A 24670-nucleotide genomic window follows, 5' to 3' on the forward strand; every position below is an offset into this window, starting at 1 on the left:
CCGGAAATGGGGCCAGCCTTGCTGAGATCTTTTTGCCACTCCCATGAATACCAAATGCAGCAGCTATTTTACCCTAACCCCCCCCCCCCTCCAAGGAAGATATCGAGAGACTCTCTTATTCACAATTGGCCCTCGGGACGACTTTATGCCTTTCCCCTGTTTCCCCTCATACCCAAAGTCATCCAGAAAGCAAAATCCTTGGGAAGCAGCCTGATTCTCATTGCCCATATTGGCCTCATCAGATTTGGTTCCCCTTCCTCTGGCCTCATCTGCAGGAGAAGCCGTGGGTTTTGGACCCAAGTTTCAGATCTTCTGACCCATATGGCAGGAACACTTCATCCTTCTCTCCACACCCTTAGTTTGACAACACTGCTGCTCCACTTCCAAACTTAGTCAGGCTTCAAGACTTCACTCCAGCAGTCAGACACATTTTGATATCCTCTCATAAAGATTCCACCAGAAAATTATATACTAATAAATGGAAGAGGTTCTCCTACTGGGCACAAACCAGAAACATTGACCACTTCTCTGCTCTAATTCACTCGATTTTAGAATTTCTTACTGAACTGTTCCAACAAGGCTCGGCTGCAGCTACAATTAGAGTTCAACTGGCAGCAATTTTCAAATTTTCACATTGGTGAATTTTCTCCTAACCTGATGTCACACAGATTGTGTAAAGCATTCTTAAAAGACACTTCTTTATTGAGACCTCCTTTAAAAGAACCACTTCCTCCTTGGAATTTAAATTTTGCATGGTCTCATCTAACATTGCCGCCATTCGAGCCCTCCTCATTTTGTGACCTCAAATTTCTTTCTTGGAAAACTATACTTCTAGTAGCAGTAACATCTGCAAGAAGAGTCACAGAGTTGCAAGCACCATCAATCAAACCACCATATTTGATTTTCCATAAGGATAGGGTATCACTAAGAACTAATGTCATTTGTACCTATGATTTGTTCTCAATCCAGTCTAAACCAATCCATTGAGCTTCCAGTCTTTTTTCCCAATCACAGCAACAAGGCAGAGGATAAACTCCACTAATTGGATGTACATAGACAACTCGGATTATATCTCCACAGAACTAAAGATTTCAGAAAATCAGACCAATTCTTCATCTCTTCCTCTGAAACAAGGTATGCCAGTGTCAAAAGTCACAATTTCAAATTTGCTTTCAAATTGCATCACTTTTATATACAACTCCAATAACAGAAATTTACCATTCAAAATTAGAGGTCACTCAATCAGAGCACTGGCAACATCCTCTGCTTTCCAGGCCAGAATGTCAATGGGCAGTATTTGTGCTGCGGCTACGTGGGCAAATCCTCATACATTTATTACTCATTACAAAGTTGATTTTGCCTCCAGGGACAGGGCTTCATTTGGTTCCACTGTGCTCAAAGGTGTACTCCCATGAGCCACCCAGGAAAAAGGTGCTAGGGATGCTGTCCAATCCAATAAGAATGAAGGCGAGATAGGACAACATAACATAAAGAAGTTATGTACTCACCATAATGTTCCATGTTTGTTGTCCATCTCGCACTTCATCCTTAAGACCCACCCGGCTTCCCCCATCCAAGGGCTCCTAGAGGACCTGGTGGACAGTTGTTTCCTCTCATAAATGAGCTCCTTTGACTCTCTGTTTTTCATTGACCTGATGTCATATGGTTATTTTAGTCTTTGTAATAATTAGCAGCAAACTAGCATGATGGGATACCTACTCTGCCAAAAGCAAAGTTAGAGACTTTGAGCTAGTGTATTCGGCTGAGTCGGAGCTGAGGATCAGCTCTGAACCCATCCAGTAAAAATGAAGGGCGAGATGGACAACAAACATGGAATGTTATGGTGAGTACATAACTTCTTTTTAACTTTTATGACAACACATACTAAATACACAGACTTGTGCAATGCCCTAGTAAACCATGCCTATTTCCTCACCTCTGTAAACAGCACTGACTCAAAGGATTATTCCAACAATGACTCATGGCTAGCCATTACTTTAACCTTAAAATAACATGCTACCTGTGTTCTTCATCCAACCTCTCCTCACAATACTGTAACATCCATGAGGAACCCAGCATTTGATGACCTCAACTTAGGTTTGCCATCAGATTCTGCAGCAATCCCACTAGATGAGAACCATACACTCATCGTGAACCTTTCAGCCCAATTCCGCATAATGGTTCACTAAGACAACTTCCAACCCAACTGCACAGAGAGCAACACATACAGACATATACATTTACAGACACACACAAACACAATCATTTAATTTGTTACTCATAACTTATTCATTGATTTACTCTGTTCAGTTTCAAGTGTCTACCACTCACTAAACAGCTTCACCAGCGTACTGAAGCTGCGTAACCACAACTAATGATGTACTGTTGTCAGTTCATCTGTCTTGTCATGGTCTCTACTAAAACATCTACTATCGCACATTGTACAGTTACATACCTCCATGCATATAAACCTTTGACAATATGTCTGATCACTTTCTGCATGAGCAACACACATGCTCACCTGTACTATCTCACTCACAGTTTCTGAAACAACAAATGACACACATCAGCAACCAGACCTTAATGAATCTGATGTACTTCTGAATTTACCTCACAAAAACAGTAAGTGTAGCTAAGTTAGTCAGAATTTTTACAGTAATTTATTGTCACTACACTAAGAAATACTCAGGATCTGCTATGTACTTTTAAAATGTTGTTTTTAATGTTGAATCCTGTCACTGAAACACAAATTACAAAGATAAAAAACAGACATCTGCAAGCTGATGAAAAAATGAAATAAAAAATGTGAATTAATAGCCATAAACTAAAAACAAAGAAAGGACAGCAATGCAATTTGTGAGTCCTTATGCAGCCCTATGTAGGCACTATGCCACCCACAACCCTACTACATGATTATGCCAGTTCTAAAGTTGTACAACCTTGTAACAAGCGACTTAGGGAATTTGCAGCAATAAGTAGTTATTTGCGTGCCCCAAAACCTGTGCAGCCTTGGAGGAGGAATCTTAAAGTAGGGGCAGTGCAGCTGTCACATGTAGAATGGAGGCTGCATTGTACATCTCAGTTAATGTTCTTCAGGAAATGGTGACTTGCAGGGCTTGGGTTTTACCTCATTGGCATACTTTGTTTTTCTGACCAACTTTCTTGTTTCTCAAATGAATTTGTCAAGTCTGTCCTGGGTGCTGTGGGAGGCTATGTCCCAAACCCCTCTAATATAAACACCCTCCATGGTTCCGCCATTTGTGGGAAAGGGAGCCAAGGTAGGCGAGTTCACTCTATTGCTGGTGCACTTTTTGCTACAAATAACCACTACGGTTATTATTTCTGTTGTATAGTTTTGTTAATTTTCAGTTATTGATTTTGTGCATGATTGTGAGATTTTTTTTTCTGGGATGAAGAGGAACTCATGATGGAGCACAGTGTGGATTAAATGACAGCACTGTTCAGATGTCCTTGTGATAGTCTGTTGTTTTTGAGCTGAGGAGACTAATAATGCTATAATGAGGTAGTCATCATAGGCCACAAGGAATCTGGACATGTAGTTGGTAGTCCCATACACAGATTTAGCCAACACATTTGTAAATTGGAAATGCCAAAAAGGATAATATCCTTATAGACTGGCAGCCCTATCAGGCCTAAAAAAAATGATTTAATTTCAAAGAGAACGAAAAAGGGAGTTAGGATTGGACTTGCAACTGCCTTATATTGGAAGTTCAGACCCATGTTAACATAGTAAAGTATTGGTCCACTTCTTTGCTAACTTCATGGCAAGTGTAGTGTGTGTCACTTGGATTTTTATAAATGATCGTAAGACCATCAAGTGGAATGAAACCAAGACAGAGCAGCCATGAAGGAAAAAGGAGAAACATGAGAATTGTGTTAAAGAAGTCATGTTCACAGAAAAAGCAAATACAATTACAAGTGAAAGCAACATAAAAGAGTGTTGAAACAGACACACAACCAAACATACACAGGGTTCGTGGTGATGGTGCAGATCTGTTGACACTGGGCAAGGCTGAATGCTTCACTCAAAGTAAGGATAAGCTGGGAATAAATATATTTTTTTAGTTGAACAGTCACCCCTAAGTCTACTGAGTTCATGATAATCTCTGGAAAGTAAATTATCCAATGAACAAATCTGGGGAAAAATATTGCTGATAATCACTTTCCACAAATTACAAACTAACTTTTTTTGGGGGGGGGGGGCAAAAGGAGAGACACCATCTGCAAAATGGTGCATTAAGGTGAAATACAAGATGCATGCCCTAACCTCAGAGTAGCATACTGATGCATTCTATTGTGCCCACAGGTTCTCAGTCTCTTTCATTTTGAGTCTTCCTCAAATGGTCTGCAGGGACCAGTATTCATACAGATACAATGTACAGCTGCACAAGGCTTGCACAGCTGATATTCATGAATGTCCAAATCAGAGAAGTTTCACTTTCAGGCACTTTGCTGACTTTAATATTACATAATTGCACAGGGCTGCAGGTAAACAGAGCAGCTTAACCATGCAGCGAAGTATGCTCTCCCTGCTTACTGATACCGTATGATGAATAGGTTTGCACTAGTGTATGGAAACCTTGTGAAACCTCATCCTACAATTGGCACCAAGTGGTGCTTAACCAGTGCCAGGCATACAGGACTGCACACCTCTGGTATTCAGTGACATGGGCACTAATTTGTTGCCAAGAAATGCATAATACTATCCTTTGGGAGCTCATCCACCCCTGGCAACTATCATATTGATAACAAACCTCAAAGAGCTGACCCAGTAGTCAGGGACTTGGTGACAGACATAGATAGTAATATAGCCTTTGATCATCATATGTCTACAGTAGTGAGGAAATAATTCGATGTTGTGCAACTTATAAAGGTTTGACATCTAGGTCCAAGGAAGTCATTATTCTACATTTATCAGACCTATCATTAAGTACAATGCCCCCTTTGGTATGTACCTAACCAGGCATACCCAACAATTGGAACATCCCCAACGTTCCTCAATAAAAGAATACAGGGCATTAACAACTTCAATCCAGACCACCAATTCCTGTATTCTGTCTCCTACAGACTGCCGAGAGGAGATCAATGCCTGGCATACAAGGCATTGTCTGACCCCTTCTGATGGACCTCTTGCATATCCGCAAAACAAACTACACCAGAATTACCTGTTTTAAACACTTAAGTCTTGCCAGTGACATAAATAGAACCTACTGGAGAGACAGGTATGCATCCCAGAGAATACCCTTCCTCTGGAACAGGCTTCCCATCCATGTGAAGCAGAGTTCTTCTTTAACCCAATTCAGGTGTAACATGGACAACTGGATGGGGAACAGGAAATTCATCCCTGGTTTGGCACCTCTATCTCTAATGGAAACAGGCAACCTGTATATGGTTCATCTGCCAGGCTCCTGCTTGTAAATGTTTCACCTCCCAAGCCCCTACTTACACTTATCAAGGGTACCAGAACTTGTCAGAGATTTGGGATGCATGGTTAGGCTTAAAAAGGCCCTTGTGGCAGTTAGTCTAGTAAATACCCATGAACCTATGAGGTGAGCTGTATTTGTCACTCTTCCAACCAAATAGCATCATTATCATTAGGGCTACCAGCCTGTATGTATAGACTATGTATGTATATGTGCTACTTGATCAAAATTTTCTCAGGTAGCAGGGCTGCCCATAGTATCTGCTTTACTTGCCTCTGTGCATGCTTCTACCTTTACAGAAAGTTTATTCCCTGTGTACTTTACAGTTTTACTCTGAGCACCAGTAGTCATCACCCATCTTAGCAGCAGCCACTAACATCTTCCCTGTACCTCAGTATAGGCAACTGTCTTATCATTGATATGTTTACATGCATGCCCTTGTCTATCAAGTACACCAAATGTTACAGCAATTACTACCTGCATCACCCTTGTCATCATATCATACATTTGTGGGATTACTCATACCTACATTGTGCTATTATACCTCCAACCACCATGTGTATGCTGTTATCAGTGTTCCCTGTGATATGAAGTCCTGCATATAAACATTGAATTCACAGGTGGTAAAATTTCTGCTGAACAGCAGAGGCAGGAAATGTTTTCCTCAAGGAAAATGAAGTCTGTGGTGGCACACCCTGTTACCATGTCCACCTCCCTATGGAGACTTAGCTTACACTGCAAATATTGTCAAAATCCGAGTCTGGTGCATACTTAGGGTAGATGTGTGGGAGCATCATCACAGGGTCACATCTATTTCCATTTCTTGTGCCACACCGCATCATAGGTATTGATGGCATCCAACCATCAGTGGCCAGGATATTTTAGCAGCAGAATTCATCTTTATCCCAGCCCTAGAGTCAAAAAACATACCTGTCTGTGGATGACCCTGGTCTTAGATCTGAATACAGCCCTAGGGTTAGTAAGTCAAGACCATTTAGTAGATCTCACACCTCATTACTCATACCTGTAGGTATGAGTAATCCCACAAAGGAGGCTGTCTTTTATACAGAATACCCATAACCGAGATATCCACATCTCTACCTCCTGCAGCATGCACACCTGACAAAGGAAGGGTTGGCTAACTGGTATTACTGTGTCCCTTGTCACCTATGCATACAAGATAACCAAATCCTATATCCCCTACAGTCTGCAACCTGTCTTCTTACTCACATAGTTTCTAAAACTAATGTGTTTTTTGCATTGCTGTAATTAGAGATGCATTGTTAATGTCTACCTCTCACTGTATTTATAGCAACTTTACCTCCACCATGGAGATGTACATTTGCCTAATGCTGATCTAGAATGCATACTTTTATGCCTTCATTTGTAAATTGTACTTTTGTGGTCTCATTTGTAATTGTTCTGCTCTCATTGTACTGCATTTTTAACTGTTTTCATTTCTAATTTTACTAGTTTAATTGTACTGTTTATACACCCAGACTGGGCCTGAAATAGATCCATACAGATCAACACTCTAACCTGTTCAACAAATCTAGATAAATAACTAAATAAATAACTACCATGACCTACTCCACTCTTCGTTTAGTGTAGTATGTATAAATGTCAGATGTGCAGTGAGGTATGACCATACAATAACAATCAAAACTGTAATTCACACTGCATGAATCATGCACATGGACAGTAGAGGTACGACTGCTGAATCCTACACAAATGCACTTTATAAGCACTTACATGAGTGCATGGATCGTGCTATCCCTAACAGAACCAAGATGCTATCCTCCAAAAAAAGGAAGGCAATCTGGTGGTCCCCTGCCATAAACAAACTCTGCAACAGAAGAAAGAAACTGTTGCAAAAAATAGTAAAATCCAATGATTGGAGGAACTCTCTGGTCAGCCTCAGTAAGAAGCTGAGATCCCTCATAAAAACCTCCAAAGCTAGTTACGAAAACAAAATCGCCACTGATTTTAAAGACAACCACAAAGCATTCTATACTATATCAAGAATCTCAATGGCAACACTCAGATCTGCTCTGAGTTACAGCACAATGGCATTAAATATACAGAACCAACTGATATTGCCAACATCCTGGCAGATAGGATCAGTGCTAACTTTACCCCCCTCTCACCCCCTAAAGGGCCCATCTCTATACCGGAAGAATGCAAAGTTCCTGTAATCATGGCTGCACAGGTAAAAAAAACACTCTCCTAAGCCAAGGACACACCATCCAAGGGACCTGACAACATCCCAGGCTGCGTTCTGCATGAACTACAGAATAAACTGGCACCCCACCTAAGCATCATGTTCAATCATAGCCTCACCTTAGGCTTTATGCCCACTGAATGGCACACAGCAACAGTTATCCCACTCCACAAAAGGGGAGCCACCACGGCCCCCAGGAACTACCACCCCATTAGCCTAACGAGCCTGGTCTGCAAGGCCATGGAACATATCATCATGGAACTTATAAACAAAGACATTGGTAATCTCCAAACTCTGGACCCCACCCAGTTCGGGTTTGTAAAAGGCAGATCATGCCTCCTGAACCTGGTCGACTTCTTTGAAGCAGTCACCAAAGCCGTAGACGAGGGTAAGGTGGTTCACACAGCCTATCTAGGTCACGCCAAGGATTTTGATGCCATCCTCCACTCTGGAATTATAGCCAAACTCACTAAACTGGGTATAAATCCATATGTCACAAGATGTGTTGCCAACTGGCTCACTGACGGAACCCACACTGTGAAAGTAGCAGACTCCAAATCCGACTTCAGAACAGTGACAAGTAGAGTACCACAGGGTTCAGTACTGGGACCTCTCCTGTTTGGTATCTACTTCTCTGAAGTACAGGCTAACACAGAAGGACTCTGGTTAACAAAGTTCGCAGATAACTGCAAACTAGGAGCCATAGTCAAGTCCCCAAATGATGCGGACATCCTACAGAAGGGCCTCGCTGAGACAGATGCCTGGTGTCAGAGCCATGGTCTCAAGCTCAATGCAAAAAGGTGCAGTGTCATCCCCTATGGTAAAAACTCTGTACCCATGAACTAACACATAGGTAGCAATCTACTTAACACCGAATGTGTGACAAGAGACCTTGGGTCCCAGGTGGACAGTAGTCTCTACTTTGATAGTCACATCGCCACAGTCCTTCTACGTGGCACACCTCATCATAAAAGGGTTCTCATCCAGGAAAAAAGAGGTCATTGTTCCCCTCTACTCGACACTCATTAGACCCATTATAGAGTACAATGCCCCTTTTGGAATGTACCTCACAAGACATCTGCAGCAGCTGGAAAGGCCACAGAAGTACCTCACAAAGAGGATTACTGGCCTCAAACAAATGCTCTACACTGACCGTCTTAAAAAACTCAATCTTTACTCCGTAGCATATCGCATACTCCGAGGTGATCTCTACCTAATATATAAAGCTATGTCAAACTCAGAGCTTTTGGACATGCTACACCTAAAGAAATCCCAATCCCGCCGAGCTACACACTCTGTGGACCTAAACCTTGTCACCACAATAAATAGGACATGCTGGAGGGATAGATTCCTGTCCCAGAGGCTTCCCATACTCTGAAACAGGCTACCCATCTATGTCAAGCAAAGTTCTTCATTAGCACTCTTCAAGAAAAATCTTGATGAGTGGATGGGAAATAGGAAATACACCCTGGGGATCACTTCTGTGTCACTGCTCGACAGTGGCACAGGAAAATAACTTTTTTGGGTGGGGTAAGCCAGGGAACCTTGTTGGCTAGACTTACATAGCCCCTTGGGCCAATAGCCTAGTACCTACCTATGAACCTACATGCTCTAGGGACCTAAACCTTGTCACCACAATAAACAGAACATGCTGAAGGGATAGATTTCTGTCCCAGAGACTTCCCATACTCTGGAACAAACTACCTATATATATCAAACAAAAAGCTCCTCATTAGCACTCTTCAAGAAAAATCTTGATGATTGGATGGGAAATAGGAAATTCACCCCGGGGATCACCTCTGTAACTCTGCTCGACAGGGGCACAGGAAAATAATTTTCTTGGGTGGTGAAAGCCAGGATACCTTTTTGGCTAGGCTTGTAGAGGCCCTAGGGCCGATAGCCTAGTACCTACCTATGAACCTATGTCTGTACTGTCTGACAGTGCATTGTCTTTATGTGCTCATCAGAGCCCATACTTTTGGACCAGATGCTGCCTATTCCCCACTCTGCAATATATTGTGCCTGACATTGGAGGGGGGGGGTGTATTGTGTAGCTGGAGCACCAACTAGCACTTGCCTCAATGGAATCTAAACTGAGATGTACTATTTTTATTTTTAAACCCACTAATCCTGAATTATAAATAAACGATAACTTGTCACAAAGACTTGGAAAATAAATAAAAATTGCACTAAAATCATCCTCTTCTGTAAGTGTGTGTTCTCAGCTGAGCCAAAATTCATAAACAGTGAGAGACATGCTTCATGTCATACAAAAGAATATCCGTCCACATCCCAATCATTAGAAAAAATAAATCAAAGTAGCCTTGTTTCACAGCATGCTGCATTTAGTCAAGGCCTGAAATCAGTACCTTGTAAAAATACATCACACCTTGCCTAACAAATTCAAATAAATAAAAGCACTGATGAATAAATACATTTTAAGTGTCTCATTATGTTAGAAAATAGTGTAGTTGGTGCCCCATCAACATGAATACAGCCATTTTCACCTCAACTGACATCTATTGTTTTAATTCCCTGGTCCAAGACGAAGCATTATTGATACATAGCCATTGATGAGGAAGGCAAGATTAGAGTAATACACATGCAAACTGGTTTAATCAGGCTCCACTTATCACATACTGTGCCAGTGGGTTGACTAGAATATGTAGCTTTTTTATGTTTTGTGTCTATAATTAATTATAATAAACATTAAGAAACGGTGCATTTTGTGTAGAAATTGAAATGTGCAGAAAATGCAAATCTGAGAAATGCCACTGATCATGTCTTCTAAGTTTGCCCCGTCTTGTAGTGTATTTGATTTTCTAGTAATTCGCTGAAAATTACAGTGAGTTAATGATATCAGTCTTTACAGTTGCATAACTTGTACTGATCAAAACACTCACACTAAAGCAAAACTTGTTGTTCTATTAGCTTGTTCATTGAGTTAGAGTAATACTTAAAAAATGGCCCTGATATGGGGCCTTTGTCCCCATTATTGTTAGCTTTGTTCAGTTACAGTGCAAAGATGCTGAGAGGTATAACCACATCAATGTTTTTTTTTAATCCTTATCAGCCAGCCACCTCATTTTTTCCCTTCTTACCATTATGAAAAAAAGTTGTCCATCTTATATGCCCTATTAATTTTTCAAGTATAATTCAATTGCAGTTACTATGACTTGCTCAAAGCCCTCCACCAATCACAGGCTTTGTCCAGATAGGTATGATCTCTGATATCAAAAATATCATCATCTAAGATGAATTGATAGCCACAGCATCATAAAAGAGACAGTTTATGTTGCAGAAATACTACAGCACTAAAATTTGCAAGAAAATATGAAGATGTACATCAATAATTGCCCTCCTTAAAGTTTGCAAAAACATGCAAAAGTTTGTAATAATGTAAAATAAGAAGTGTCTTAATTCTTTAAACAAACTGGAGAACCCAACCACAGAGAAACAAAACGGGAAAGATAAGAAACAGAGCAAACAAAAGCAATTTTAATGCTTCAGATATTACCGCAAAGGTGTTACCGGCATTGATTTATCAAGACGATACTGTACTTCCGCACCAATTACGTTTAGATTTTGTACAGAATTCTTGTGCACAGAACCTGCATTGAGGGGTATTGCACAAGTAATCTAATGGGAAAAAGCTGATGTTTCATTTACAATGTCTAAGACAAAGTGGCATTTGTGAAGTTCTTGAGCACATCTTACACGGTTGTTTTTCGTGACTTGAATGTAGCAGACTGCTGAAGTTATTCCTAGATCTTTAGGACAAATGGCAGTGATGTAGGGACTTAGGACTGCTTATACAACAATGTTTAGATACTAGTGCGAGGAATGTCTGAAAGGTAAAAGGGAGGTAGGTGCAAGCTATCTGAACGGGACTCCAAAGAAAAATTTTTCTTGTATAGGCTTAGCTGCATCTTTGACACTCTCCTTTTAAAAGGTGGAGAACAGATAGCACAGTTCTTTTCAGGCTTGGTCACATACTTTGAGCTAAGAGGTTCCGAGGAATGCAAACCTCTGTTAACTACTGCTGCTGCTTTTGCCTCATAATGATCGTTGTCACTCTTCCCAAGCAGAGATACACAGACACGCTTTCATTCACGCATACATACACTCAGAGACATACTTTAGGTTTCACACATGCAAAAATGCTTAGTCACACACGCAGACAGAAACATAAAGGCTATTACAGAAACACACGTACATACTTATCTATCTTTTGCAAATCCATACATTACTTTCACACTCCATAGTTAGCAAAACCACTAACTGCTCCACCAATCTAATTCGAACTCTCATGCACGCATACACTCACAAACTCAGTTGCAAACAGAAACACACACACCCTCTCTCTTCTATTTTTTCAATTAAATTTCTTCTTTCCTTAGTTTACACTGGCTAAGCAGCAAAAGTGTTGCTCAGCCAGTGTAAAATAATGGCAACCCTTGCTTAAACTAAGCTGTTGAAGGGTACTGAAGCGCAAAAAAAAAAGGCACACAAGCATTACATAGGTGCAAGACCCCCCCCCCCCCAAAAAAAAAAAAAAACGCTGCCCAATTTTCAAAGTCTGCCCGGATGGAAAAACTATTAATACCATTAGGGCAAGAACGAGTATAATAATTAGCTATGAGTATGATCAAGACCCATAACTGCCAGTAAAAGTAGCTATCAGCAAAGAAATTACTCCGTAAACTTAACCAGAGCTGACTCATGTAACTGTATGCAGCAAAAAGTTGAAGTTTACCTATTTCGGAGAAAAAATATATCAAACCTTAGAACACTGCTTCCACTATAAGCAGATACAAAACTAATCCTTCAAGAAAATAGCTACTTCTGGAAACAACACTTAGAAGAATAGTTCCCAGAGTAATTCAGGATCGCATTGCTGAAGGCACTGTTAACATGCAATGCATACTTAATTAATGAAGGCGTATTCTGGGCAAAAAGAATGAAGAGGGCGGTGTGTGGGTGTTCCTTTGCCAGCAACAGAGTTAAGAGTGGAAAATAGTGAAGGGTGTCATTAGTAAGCCGTTCCAGCGCCCTTACACTTTCAACAGCTCTGCGAGATTGTAATAAGATGAAAGATGGCTTACTGTACCAGAGCTGTAACAATGGGGATGAAAGAAACATTCAGAATCATGATTTAGTGCAGCATATTGACTTTTTTCCAGTGGTACATTCAAAAGATAGGGAAGAAAAGCATTTTGGAAATGAGGAAACAAGCAAAGAAGCACGTAGTTGTCCTTTAAAATCCTAAGACTTCAGCACTGGCCAGACGGGCTACACTTGAAGAATGAATGGTGTGTGTTCATGACTCCAAATCAATATTGGATAATAAAATGTGGGTTAGAAGGGTCTTTGCATGGTCTTATTATGACTGATGTAAGGGCTTCTGTCCAGGAATTTGGCACTATCCTTGTCTGGGTCACAATATTAGTCAGTTTATTAAACTGGGATTTTCACTTGCCCTCTACCCCAAATGTAAGCTTCAAGGGAAAGCCCTTCTGAGCCAAGAGTTTTATCTTTCCCCTTATGACATAGTACTATGCATACCCTCTTCTCATTGAATTCACAAGATGGGGTAAAGAGACCTTTGAAAGATGAGATGAGATTTTCTCTGAGCGATCTGGCTCCTTAGGCTTAGCTGCATAGAACTGGGAGTAGTATATAACAGATTTGTCCAGAATCTTTGTTTGTGATGTGTGACCCGTTACATGGTGAATCAGCTTGGTGACTGTCCTACTTATCTGTTGCCTAGGGAAAATGCAAGAAATTTTTTATAGGTGGGGGCACCTCAGCTTTTTTTACTTTTAATGCTGTAACTACGTGACCTGTGTTATAAACAAGAAGAATGTGAATATTTTCTTTGAGTGCCTCTACCTTGGTTCTGTGTCCTTGCCACCTGTGGCACAAAAAATGCTTGACTGAGCTTATGAGCAACTTTTGAAAGATTGCAAGTTCCATTGCTGAGGAAAAGTTCTTTTGAGAGAGTTTCTAAGCATTGATGTCAAGTGTGCTCTAGCGGTATCCCACTGCAACAGAAAGGTTTGTGCAGAGTTATCAGTAAGCCCAGGTCAATTCCTATAAAACTGGTCCACCATTTTCTAGAAGTCGTTCCATCTAAATTAAAAATATTAAGCTTCCAGTGTGATTCTAGTGATCCTGTTAGTTGTAACCTGCCAAATATAGCTACATGTTCCAAGAGATGAAATGGTGCATAACACAGCGACTGGAAATAGTGCAGGTGTTCTGTTTGATAGAAGAGATTCTTGGAGAATAACAAGTAAACAATGAAGTATACAATCCATCGCTAAGTATAAGTCAATCCTACCGATTAAATGAATATATTTCTTTATAACTTTTGTCTAGAGCTGGTGAATGGAGGGTTCTTGGACCAAAGTATACTTCCTGGCATGTGAAGTTTTGTTCTAGTCCTCTTCTGAGCACAATTCTTTCTTGGAAATCCACCCAGTCTCTCACGATAGAGATCCCCGGGGGGTCTAATGAGAGATAAGTGTGCATAAAGTCCATGCCAAAAGACCTTTAAAATATAGCAACCTTCAAAATTAGAATGCTGCATTAATATTTCACACAGGATGCTCCTTTTTATTAAAGTTACTGACCTCCTTTAATTTCCCCTGAGCATATGAAGAAAACACTCCTATGAATCTCATTCATGCTCAAAGGTTTCTGTGGGTTTTAGTGTGTTTCTTACAACATTGTTATGCTGGGACTCATTCTGTTACCATAAGAAAGAACCCTTTTCCATTTCACAAGGCAATTAATCCGACTGACATTCCATACTTAATATTTAATGTACTCCATGACAGAAGAGTTACAAATCTCTGTAATATACCTGTGCCCATCCTGACTTCCCTAAATAGTCATTTTGATGCCTTGTATTCTTCCCTTTCGTGAGTGTATATGCGTGTGTGCAGTTCTTACATGCATTGAATAGGGTTCCCCAAAGAAATTAATCAAGGAATGTCAAAGCAAAACTGAAAAAAATAAAAGAAATTCTTCCAAAAAGAAATGCTGCCTGCAGTATCTACATCAATGATCTGACTCCTGAGGAGGAGGACACATTCCACTTTTAGGATAGCCGTAAGAGAATCAACACTTCCTCTGAAGTGCTAGGACAGTGGTTCCCAAACTGGGTGCCACGGCACCCTGGGGTGCCGTGCAAAGATTCCTGGTATGCCGCCAAAAAATGTTTAAAAAAAATACCATCAAAAATGCTGAGAACTCAGAATAAATTGAGGTAATGCCAAACTTCCGAGCTTAGTCCATGGCAAGCCCCAACTTCCGTTTCACTCAACCATTCCAGGTGCTGCTGTGTCTCCCGCCAGGCGTTCCTCCTGTGTGCATGCCAATCACTTCCTCCGTGGTGGGGAGAGGCGCTTATGGAAGCACGACACTGAGTGCCTGGCCCTTTAACTGTGCTTTTTTCTCCAGTTAGCTCTGGAGCTCCGCTCATTCCCCCGTCAGCTGTTTCCAGCCTGCACCTTTAAGGGGCGGTGAGGGAGGAACGAAGAGAGAGCAGGTAACAAGGAGCGATAGCACCGGTGCAAACAGTAGCTGCAGGCGGCAGTGACGGGATGGTAACCAGTGCGGGACAAGCAATGAGCTCCTTATCCAGAACCGGACCGTTTGTCCAGTGAGCAGGATAGCCAGCACTGAAAACCAAGAGGAAATTATCAGAGGGAAAGCAAAAATAATATTTTCAGCGGTGATACCTTACAGCTGGAGCCTGGCTCAATAAGGCAATTTTTGTTTACCTTCTCCGTCAGATTCTTTTAGGATCATTCCGAACTGTAAGTGTAAGTTCAATGTTTTTTTTGGTTTTACTGCGTTTTAATATGAGAACTTTGAAGGAGGGAGTCAAGGGGCAGTTCCTGTTGGGGGGTGGGACAGTTGGTGGGGTGATTTGGAGCACAAAGGTTTCATTTTTAGGTGTAGTCAGTCATAGGATATTAGTTGTAACGTACGACTGCTTTGTAACCTACTTTTTGTGACTTTTAAGCTGTTTATGGTTATCGGACTTGCGTTTGTTGAAAATAATAATAATTATTGCATTGCGCCAGTGTTTAGTTTGCATAATGACTTTGTCTGCTTGTTTGTATGTGTCAAGTATGAACGCTCATGGCTTGAAAGTCCACATGCCATGTGGCAAACAGACAGACGTCAGAATCACTGTCGGTTGTTATTGTTGTTGGGGAGCTCTGAGTAATTTTGAGTGTGCATACACTTTTTTGTAGTGTACTGTTTGCATCCATGTGTAAAATGCATGCTCCGATTCAAATGGAAAATGATAAACCAGAATGATGCAAACAGCCAATCAGCTTGTTCAAATTTAAGATTGGACCAATTATAAACCAAATAATTTTTTGCACCTAACTAACAATCGGGCAACACTGTGCGTGATTACGTGAACTTTGTTGTAAGAGAGGTGAAGAGAGAGGTTGAATTGCGCATTAAATAAGTATTGTTTTTTTTGTAACAATGGCCTCTACCTCAAAGCATCAAGTGGATTACACTGGAAGATGAAAGTAGTAACTGTGAGAGTACCAGTGGAAGTTGTATGATTGCTGAACAGCCAAAAGCCAAGGCTTCTGCTGTTAAGAAAACAAGGCTTTATTCAGATAATTATGTCAATTATGGTTTTACATTTGTGGAGAAACAGGGCATGCAACACCCATGTTGCATTATATGCCACGAAGTTTTATCAAATGAAGCCATGGTTCCCAGTAAGCTGCAGCACCATTTAAAAACAAAACATCCTGCTGCTGCTAAGAGAGACCAACTTTATTTTAAACGCTTGCTACAATCTCAACATAAACAGGTTCAGTTTTTTACAAAAGCAGTTACAGTTTCTGACAAAGCGCAACTTGCCAGCTTTCAAGTGGCAGAATTAGTTGCAAAAAGCATGAAGCCACATACTGTTGTGGAGACTTTGATAATGCCAGCATGTCGGCTGATGGTGAAAACAATGTTAGGTGATGAGGCAGAGAAAGTTATTGCAAAAATACCATCATCTAACAATACTGTTGCACGAAGAATTGAAATGATGTCTGATGATATTAATTACAGTGTTTGCAACCAGCTCAAAATCTGCAAGAGATTCTCTCTCCAACTCGATGAATCTACAGACATCAGTGGTAAAGCGCAATTAATGGCATTTGTAAGGTATCCAAATCAACAGTCACTTATTGAACAGTTTCTGTTTTGCAGAGAGCTAATTCAGACACGTGGAGAAGACATATTTAAGTGTGTATGCACATTTTTGAGCAACATGGATTGTTATGGCAATGGTGCACCTCAATTTGCACAGATGGAGCCTTCTATGACAGGATGTGTCCGTGGATTCCTGAGTTTGGCAAAAGCAACTAATCCAAACATAACCACAACGCACTGTTTAATTCACAGGGAAGCCCTTGTAAGTAAAACACTGCCATCTGATCTACATACTGTCTTACGTGAAGTGGTGCGAATTGTTAATTACATCAAGTCGCATCCAGCCAAAAGCCGACTGTTTTCAGAACTGTGTAAAGATATGAGTTCTGATTATATCACTGTTTTGCTACATAATGATATCAGATGGCTGTCCAGGGAAAAAGTTCTCGCATCGTGTTTGCGAACTTCACCTTGAATTGAAAAAAATTTTTCTTCAAAATCAACCACACAATGAATTTGCAACATTACTGTCTGATTCCTCCTGGACCAGTAAAGTTTCATACCTTGCTGACATATTTGAAGTCCTGAATTCAGTGAATTTAGGTATGCAAGGTGTTGATGCTAACATTCTTTCCGTCACCGACAAACTGGAAGCATTTAAACGCAAAATTGATTTGTGGCAACAGGAAATAGAAACAGCAACTTCAATTCACATGTTTCCAAATGCAGCACGAGCTGATCCTGGAGGAGTTGCATTACACGACCTGATTCTTGAACATTTAGCTTTACTAAAACAGCAGCTTCAGCACTACTTCCCATCTCTTGATACATCTGACAAAGATTGGGTTAGGAACCCTTTTCATCAGCACAAGAATTTGACTGGTCTTTCACTAACAGAGAAGGAACAGTTAATCAATGATGAAACAGACAGATCATTGCAGCTCAAATTTAACTCATTTAATTTGGCACAGTTTTGGCTTGAAGTTGAAGCGGAACATCCTAACATTGGAGCAAAAGCCATTGAGGTACTGTTGCCTTTCTGCACCACTTACCTGTGTGAAAAAGCATTCTCTGCGATGACTTCCATAAAAAGTAAGCAGAGAGAGAGACTTCGAGATGTAGAAAACGATTTGAGAATATGCTTGTCGAAAATTCCGGCCAGACTTGAGCATTTATCACGTAGTATGCAGAGTCATCAATCTCATTAATTTGTGATTTTAAATAAATGTATTGACTCAATGCGTAATGTTAATCTGAAGTTGTGTTGCATTTTTTGTGTTTACACTGTTTCTATATAGTCCCATTATTAAAAAATATTTATTCCAAAGAGTTTTCAAATGTTCTGATAGTGTTGTCTGACAAAAAAAAATATTGGGTGCCATGGCTGGTCTAAAAAAAATTTTAGGGTGCCCTGGGACACAAAAGTTTGGGAACCACTGTGCTAGGAGTTTTATCTCGTTGAATGAGTTCCTGTACTATGGAAGCTTAGACTGACTCCTTGACTCCCCTCCCCCCGTTCTCCACCATAGGGACTCTCAACCAGCTGGTGGTATGTTCCAGATTACTCCACCTACCTAAACTCCAGGAGTGGTACTGCCATTTATGTGCATCTTCCTCTGTCATCCACTTACATTATTAAAGCTGTATAATGATGTTTTGTGTCAAGCAGCCCAAGTTACAGGATTAGCCAGTACTGCCTTCAGGCCTGCATATAGCAAGCCTAAAAATAAATCAAAACTCTCTGACTGGCACAGCTACTATTCCACAGTGGAGTTCCTGTTTCAAGTACAGAGTAATCTCCCTTTATTGGTCATATTAGAACTACCAGAAACTGATGTATGCTGCATAGTGCATTAGTTATTTATTTGACTCCTGTTTTAAATAAAATGAGCTGCTTACTGTTTCCAAAGACCCAGTTGTCATCTAACCAACTACAAAAAGAATAACAAAAAAAAGAATCCCCTTTAAATGTAAAGTGGAGTGATGTTTTGATGAAAGGCTTGTAAAAGAGACTGAGAGGGATGGAAGGGACTAATTCTAATCAACTTAACAGTACATCCTTAACTGGACTATAACTTTTAAAGCACACAAATCCATAAAATCTGTCCAGTGTAAGTCTCTTTAAATGGCTGATTGGTTTGAAGTGCTGACTGTAATATTTAGTCCCAGTGCAACATGTCTGTCAGCCGTCCTTCTTTTAAACAGTGGGAAAGGTGCCAATGCCTGAGGAAGGGTTCTTTGTGGCAAGGCTTTCACTGGTAGCAAGTTCACTGTCATGGCGGAATGAGAAGTGGAGAATCGAATGGCAGATGATTGCTTCAGCTTGGTTCTTCTAGAGAGTTAGTGTGTGTGTGCTTCCTGAGAGACAAGCCTTCCATTCCACTGGATAGAGAAGCTGAAAGCAACATTTATTCAAGCAACAGAGCTTAATGCAAGCAATAATGCCTGACTGTAGATTTATCAGGGAATTAATGCCTGATTCCACAGGATTATTATAGAGAATGAGCTGTTTATTTTTACTATATGCTTTTTATATTTTATGTCAAATAGTTCCTCTACCTAATGTTTCAAACTTGTAGCATATTTTATTGTTGGAGGAAGTACATTGTATCCAAACTTTAACTTATATAAGTATTTCATATCGCGCGCACACACTTTCAGAATCATAGGCAGGCAGACTCGTATGTAGAAACGCACACATGCCCAGCAGTTCCAACCTGAAAAGTAAAAATCTTACAAGCCATTCCACCACCAATGCCTCTTACTGCCCTTGATTTAGCCTCATTTTTTTGTTCTGCCCTCATAGGATGTTTGAGTTGCTGGTAAGTCAGTGAGTGTTATAGTCAATAATGCCAGACAATAGAGTTTCATGTTTCCTGTTGTTTAGACAATGTGTGCTGATGGAGTACCTGCTGCAGTTGAAAAGAAGGTAAGAGGTATGTGCTGTCTCTTGACTCTCTCTTGTTCACTGGGCCTTTTTGTTTGTCACCCACATACATACACATGCACATGCTCGTATTACTTTTTTTTTTATTTGTTTACTTTAACTTTATAACTTCTAAACAGAAAAGCTGCATTTAGCGAGCATAAAAGTGCAGGTTTACTCTTTTTTTCTTTTCTCTGTCTGTCTGGGCTTCACAGCAGCTTAATATGCACAGGTGAAGCAGCAGACTTTTTTTCTGGGCTATATCTTTCCATTAACACCCTAGTGGAGACTATTTAGCCTAATGTCTGAAATGGAATCATCTCTGATCCATCAGGGAATCAGTAAGCAGAGTTGTGTAGATCAGTCAAATTGTATGGGCAGGGGCCCCAAAAACGTTTCACTTTTTCTATGTAAGAAATTTGGTTTTAAGTCATTTGCTTTACAGTATGCAAAGACCTGAAAAAAAAAGTTATGGCTTTCTTGGTTTTGTTGTACATGATGTGGAACATTGCATGTTTTGTATAGCAGTGGTAGAATTAGTAACCTGACAAACCTAATTGTTGTGCCTTAAATTTACAGTCGCGTAATGATACAACTGTAATCTTTGTAAATGTCATCTTACTACAACAGAGCATTGTTTACTTTCTGAAAAGTTTTCATTTTGTAATTGTACAGTTGTATTGTAAGTATGTTTAACATTATGAAGGCGCCTTTGCTTGCTTTCATACCTCTTTTTCTTTCTTTCTTTCTACAGATTAAAAAGTACAATTACCCTCTCAAGTCTCCAGGAGTCCGTCCATCAAATCCCAGACCAGGTACTATGCGGCACCCTACACCCCTTCAGCAGGAGCCACGAAAAATTAGCTACAGCCGTATCCCTGAGAGCGAGTCTGAAAGTACAGCATCTGCTCCAAACTCTCCTCGAACACCTGTTACACCTCCTCCATCTGCTTCTGCCCCATCCAGCATAACTGATGCCTGCAGTGTATTTGATTCAGACCCCGCCAGCCCTTTCCATTCAAGTATGTTCATTATTACTGCTCACTGATTGCCACATTGAGAACATTAATTTGTATCTTATAAACTCTTTGAAAACTAGTAACAGGTGTTTATTTTATGAGTGTTATACTTCATTGATTTGGTAAAGTAGCACATTTGAAGTGGAAATGCAGTCAGCCTGTCTTAAGTGTGTAATGTGTCAGTTTGTGTACATCTGGACAGGAACATATTTTGTTAGGTCTTTCAAAGTATCTACTCTACAAATTTTTTTTTTGTTGACACTAGCTTTTTTCATGTTAAAAGCATTATAAAATGTTTAGGCAGTGAACTTAGTCTGTGTGAGTGATTAATACATACCAAAGTTAATCAGGGAGAATGTTTCTTCATAATGAGTTCCTTCTGTTCCTCATAGATTTTATTGTGTACATCTTGATGCAGTGATTAGCAGTGATTCATATTTGTTTTAAGACTTCCTCTTTTGTACAGAATCAGCATCCCTGGGTGCCACAAGGAGAAAAACTGGCTTCTGTGGTAGTGGAAAGATGTAATAGGTCACACAGTAAACAGCAGCCAGCCCTAACAATAAGTAGTGATGATTCTTTGCAGCATTCCAGTAGTACAGTTTTTGCTTCTGCTGTTTTCAAAACCTTTTGCTCCTGTGTTTTCTGGACCAAATAGTAAAGGTTTGTAATAATGTAGTTTTTTAGTTTCTTACGCCTGTAAATGGATGGATTGATGAGTGCAACCCAGACTACATGGGCTTGATTAGCCGTCACAGTACTGGGTGAGCCATGCAGTTGAGGAGGAGGAGGAGTGAATAGGTATGACCCACTTGCTGCAACCATGGGGATAATGAGGTTGCGTACAAATTGGGGGGCACACTGGGAAATGCTAATTTCCTGATGGAGGCCAGGAAACTCAGCACTCATGCCTCTAGGGGGCAGGGATGCTCAGAGGAAATGTCACTTGCAGAAGTTTGAGGATGGTCTCAGTTGTCTTCCCTTTGCACTATATATGCCTAAAATTGGGGGAAACATAAGCAGAAAGACCTCAAACCACTCCCAATAGCTGTCTGAATAATGATTCTTCCCTGTTGAACCTTGCCATGCTAATGGGGAAGAAATAGAGTGGACTAATTAACCATGGTGGGGTTGATGATCAACAGACAGGAGGAGCAGGGGCAGAGTGCAAAAAAATTACTTTTCTCAACCATGATGCAGAATGAGAAATGTCAGCATATGAACCCAGAAAAATAATACAGTGATGCCATTCTTTTAGAGTTACTAAATCATGATGTGTATCATCCTTTTTATTACCACTTGGCAGGGCACTGTGTGTTTAAGTTCAACATTTGGTTTTCTTTAGATTCATATAACCTACCCCTGTCGCAGAACTCATGTGAAATCACTGCATGGTTCTGAACTTGCAGTGGATTTGTGTTTTGTCCTTAATGCCAAAGACTGGATTTAATTATTTTGAATGATGCTTCATTTAGATTTTGGTGGCCTTTTTCTAATACCTTTTATCTCATTTACTTGTAGCAGTTGTAACAGAAAGCCTATGTTACTAGTATCAGCTTTTTTCTCACCATTTTTGCTTCAATTCTTAATAAACTGTGATTTTTTTACTACATTTTTGATAGTTATGTCCCAAATAATAATCCTTTACATTCTTAACATTAGTCTTTTATATTCTTAATATTAGTCTTTTACATTCTTACTAGTTTTGCCCAACTGTGTATTTTCAGTGGAATGCAGATTAATTAAACTGTTGTGCGGCCACACCTAATACTGAAACTATTCTTAGTCTGCCTTTTGAATCCTTTGTGATGACCAAACCTCTCAACTGTCTAGAAATTTGCTGAATGCTTAGATTTTTGCTTTATATTTTTGGTCTGTTCCTCAAAATGTTTTTTTTTTTTTTTTTTTTTTTTTAGCAAATCATTAAGGATTGTAGTCACTAAATAATCACTGACTTTTGAGCATCAAACATGTTAATCCAAAACCTAATATTACGTCAGATTGTTAGATTTAAAAGAGCAGTATTTAAAATCTGCTCCTGACTTTGCACCTCCCCCCCCTTATGACTTGTGACTTTCTTGTGATTTTTTTTTTGTGCTAAGAGATAAGTGTGATGATGACTGGGAAGATTAATAGTCAAAACGAAGCTCTCTCGCATGGCAGTGATAGTCTGATATCTTATGCAGGAGGCTTGCTTGAAAGTCCAGTTAGATCTGCACAAGGAAAAAGCAAGGAAGTACAAAGAGGATTTTATCAGTCAAGAGGAATGATCTAAGGAAGACCTGCTTAATTTAATAGAAACAGATATGTTAAGATAAATGAAAAAGATTATAGAAAGTGGGTAAGATTGTATTGGAAGACTGCTAAAACAGATTAACACATAATTGAGACTGTTAGGAGTGATTTGTGTGATGCAACAGAAATGTCCTACTATGCAGCTAAACTGATTGCTACCACAAATAATGCAGATTAGGAAAGGAAGGGAGCAAGTAGAATGCCACGATGGAACCATTGAATAGAGAAAACGATTAAGCATCTTAGGCAAGAACTATCACTATAAAAAGAATATACAAAATGGAATAGATCATTAAAAAAACTCTTAAGGGCAACATGCAAAATCAAACCAGATTAGGATTTATTTTATGATATCAAATTAAGATCAACATTTATCTTACACCATCTCCAATAATAATCTGAAAATGTCAGCACAAGAAGAACTTTGATGGTTTGAAAGGCAAATATAAAGAAAAAGTACAAAATGCACAATTCATTGATGACCCAAAAAAAAAGCTTTTTAGAGAACTGTGAAAAAGCAGAAGCATTTGTAAAAGCACTCCGAGGAATAAATCAATGCTTTATGGAGGTTTTGATGAGAAGGTCATGTTGAACATAAAGATGCTGAATGGATAAAGCTAAAAGAATGCAAGTACGAAGTTAACCAAATGAAATGGAAAGAGGTGTTAACAGCCAGAAAAATTGAGACAAAATCGAGAAGCGTTCCTAACTAGAAAACCGCAGGTGTGGATGCAATATTCATCTTCTAACTAAAGGAATTAGCATATTTTGTGGATGCAATAGTCATCTTCTAACTAAAGGTATTAGCATATTTAAACAATGATTTAGCCTTGAATAATAATGTATATGCACATCTAAATGGACACCAAAAAGGTTATAGCAGGAAAAAAACATAGCCCGCAAAGAGTGAACCTGCAAGCTGGCCTAAAGAATGTAGGCCAGTAAATTGCCTTCCAACTGTATATAAATTATATACCAGAATTGATGCAGTCAGAATTTATAGTCTCAGAAAAAAATGATCATATCACTAGAAAAGAAAAGTAATAAAAAAGAACATATGGATTAAAGGATAATTTATTAGGAAGCAGCCCATGTATGACATGGATAGATTAAAAAAACAAAAAAAGACAGCTTCCCTCATAAATGGATTATGGAATGCTTACAGATGTATCATATACAACCCACATTGTTACATATCAATGACTATGAACCAGTGGTAGCCCTCTTTAAATCACAGAGAGAAAATGACTGTCCCAGGGATAAAAATCCAAAGATGGGTATTCCAGGGTGATTCTTTGTCCCCACTGCTGATCTCCCAAAATGCGGAAGGTGCCTCACGAGCTGCCGGTTCAGGCATAGCCATTAAGAGACATGCTTGAATGAGGCTATGCAACTTTGTGGAACCCTTCAAGACTTCCTTTGTCAATGCCCCCTTTGTTGGATCTTCCTTGTTCTGGCCCTCAGTTAATGACACATTCACCCGCAGCGAACAAGAAGGAAAGACTCTTGTCTGCCATAGGAATCAAGTTTTCTACCCCTCAACATACTTTCTCTAGAAACCAACAAAGTGGCAAGAAGA

The 24670-nt window shown here is 39.8% G+C and overlaps 1 protein-coding gene across 1 annotated transcript in view; it reads left to right on the plus strand.

Moving 5' to 3' along the window:
- The window catches only part of LOC122790011 (son of sevenless homolog 1-like), a gene marked incomplete at its 5' end in the record, with an annotated part of 1046520 nt that overhangs the window by 900520 nt on the left and 121330 nt on the right, over window positions 1–24670 (plus strand). The window contains 1 exon segment of the mRNA XM_044057549.1: window positions 20532–20799. Coding sequence (XP_043913484.1) covers window positions 20532–20799 — 268 coding nt within the window.

Source organism: Protopterus annectens, chromosome 1.part2 (genome assembly GCF_019279795.1).
Source record: "Protopterus annectens isolate FY-2018-M chromosome 1.part2, PAN1.0, whole genome shotgun sequence".
Taxonomy (NCBI): domain Eukaryota; kingdom Metazoa; phylum Chordata; order Ceratodontiformes; family Protopteridae; genus Protopterus; species Protopterus annectens.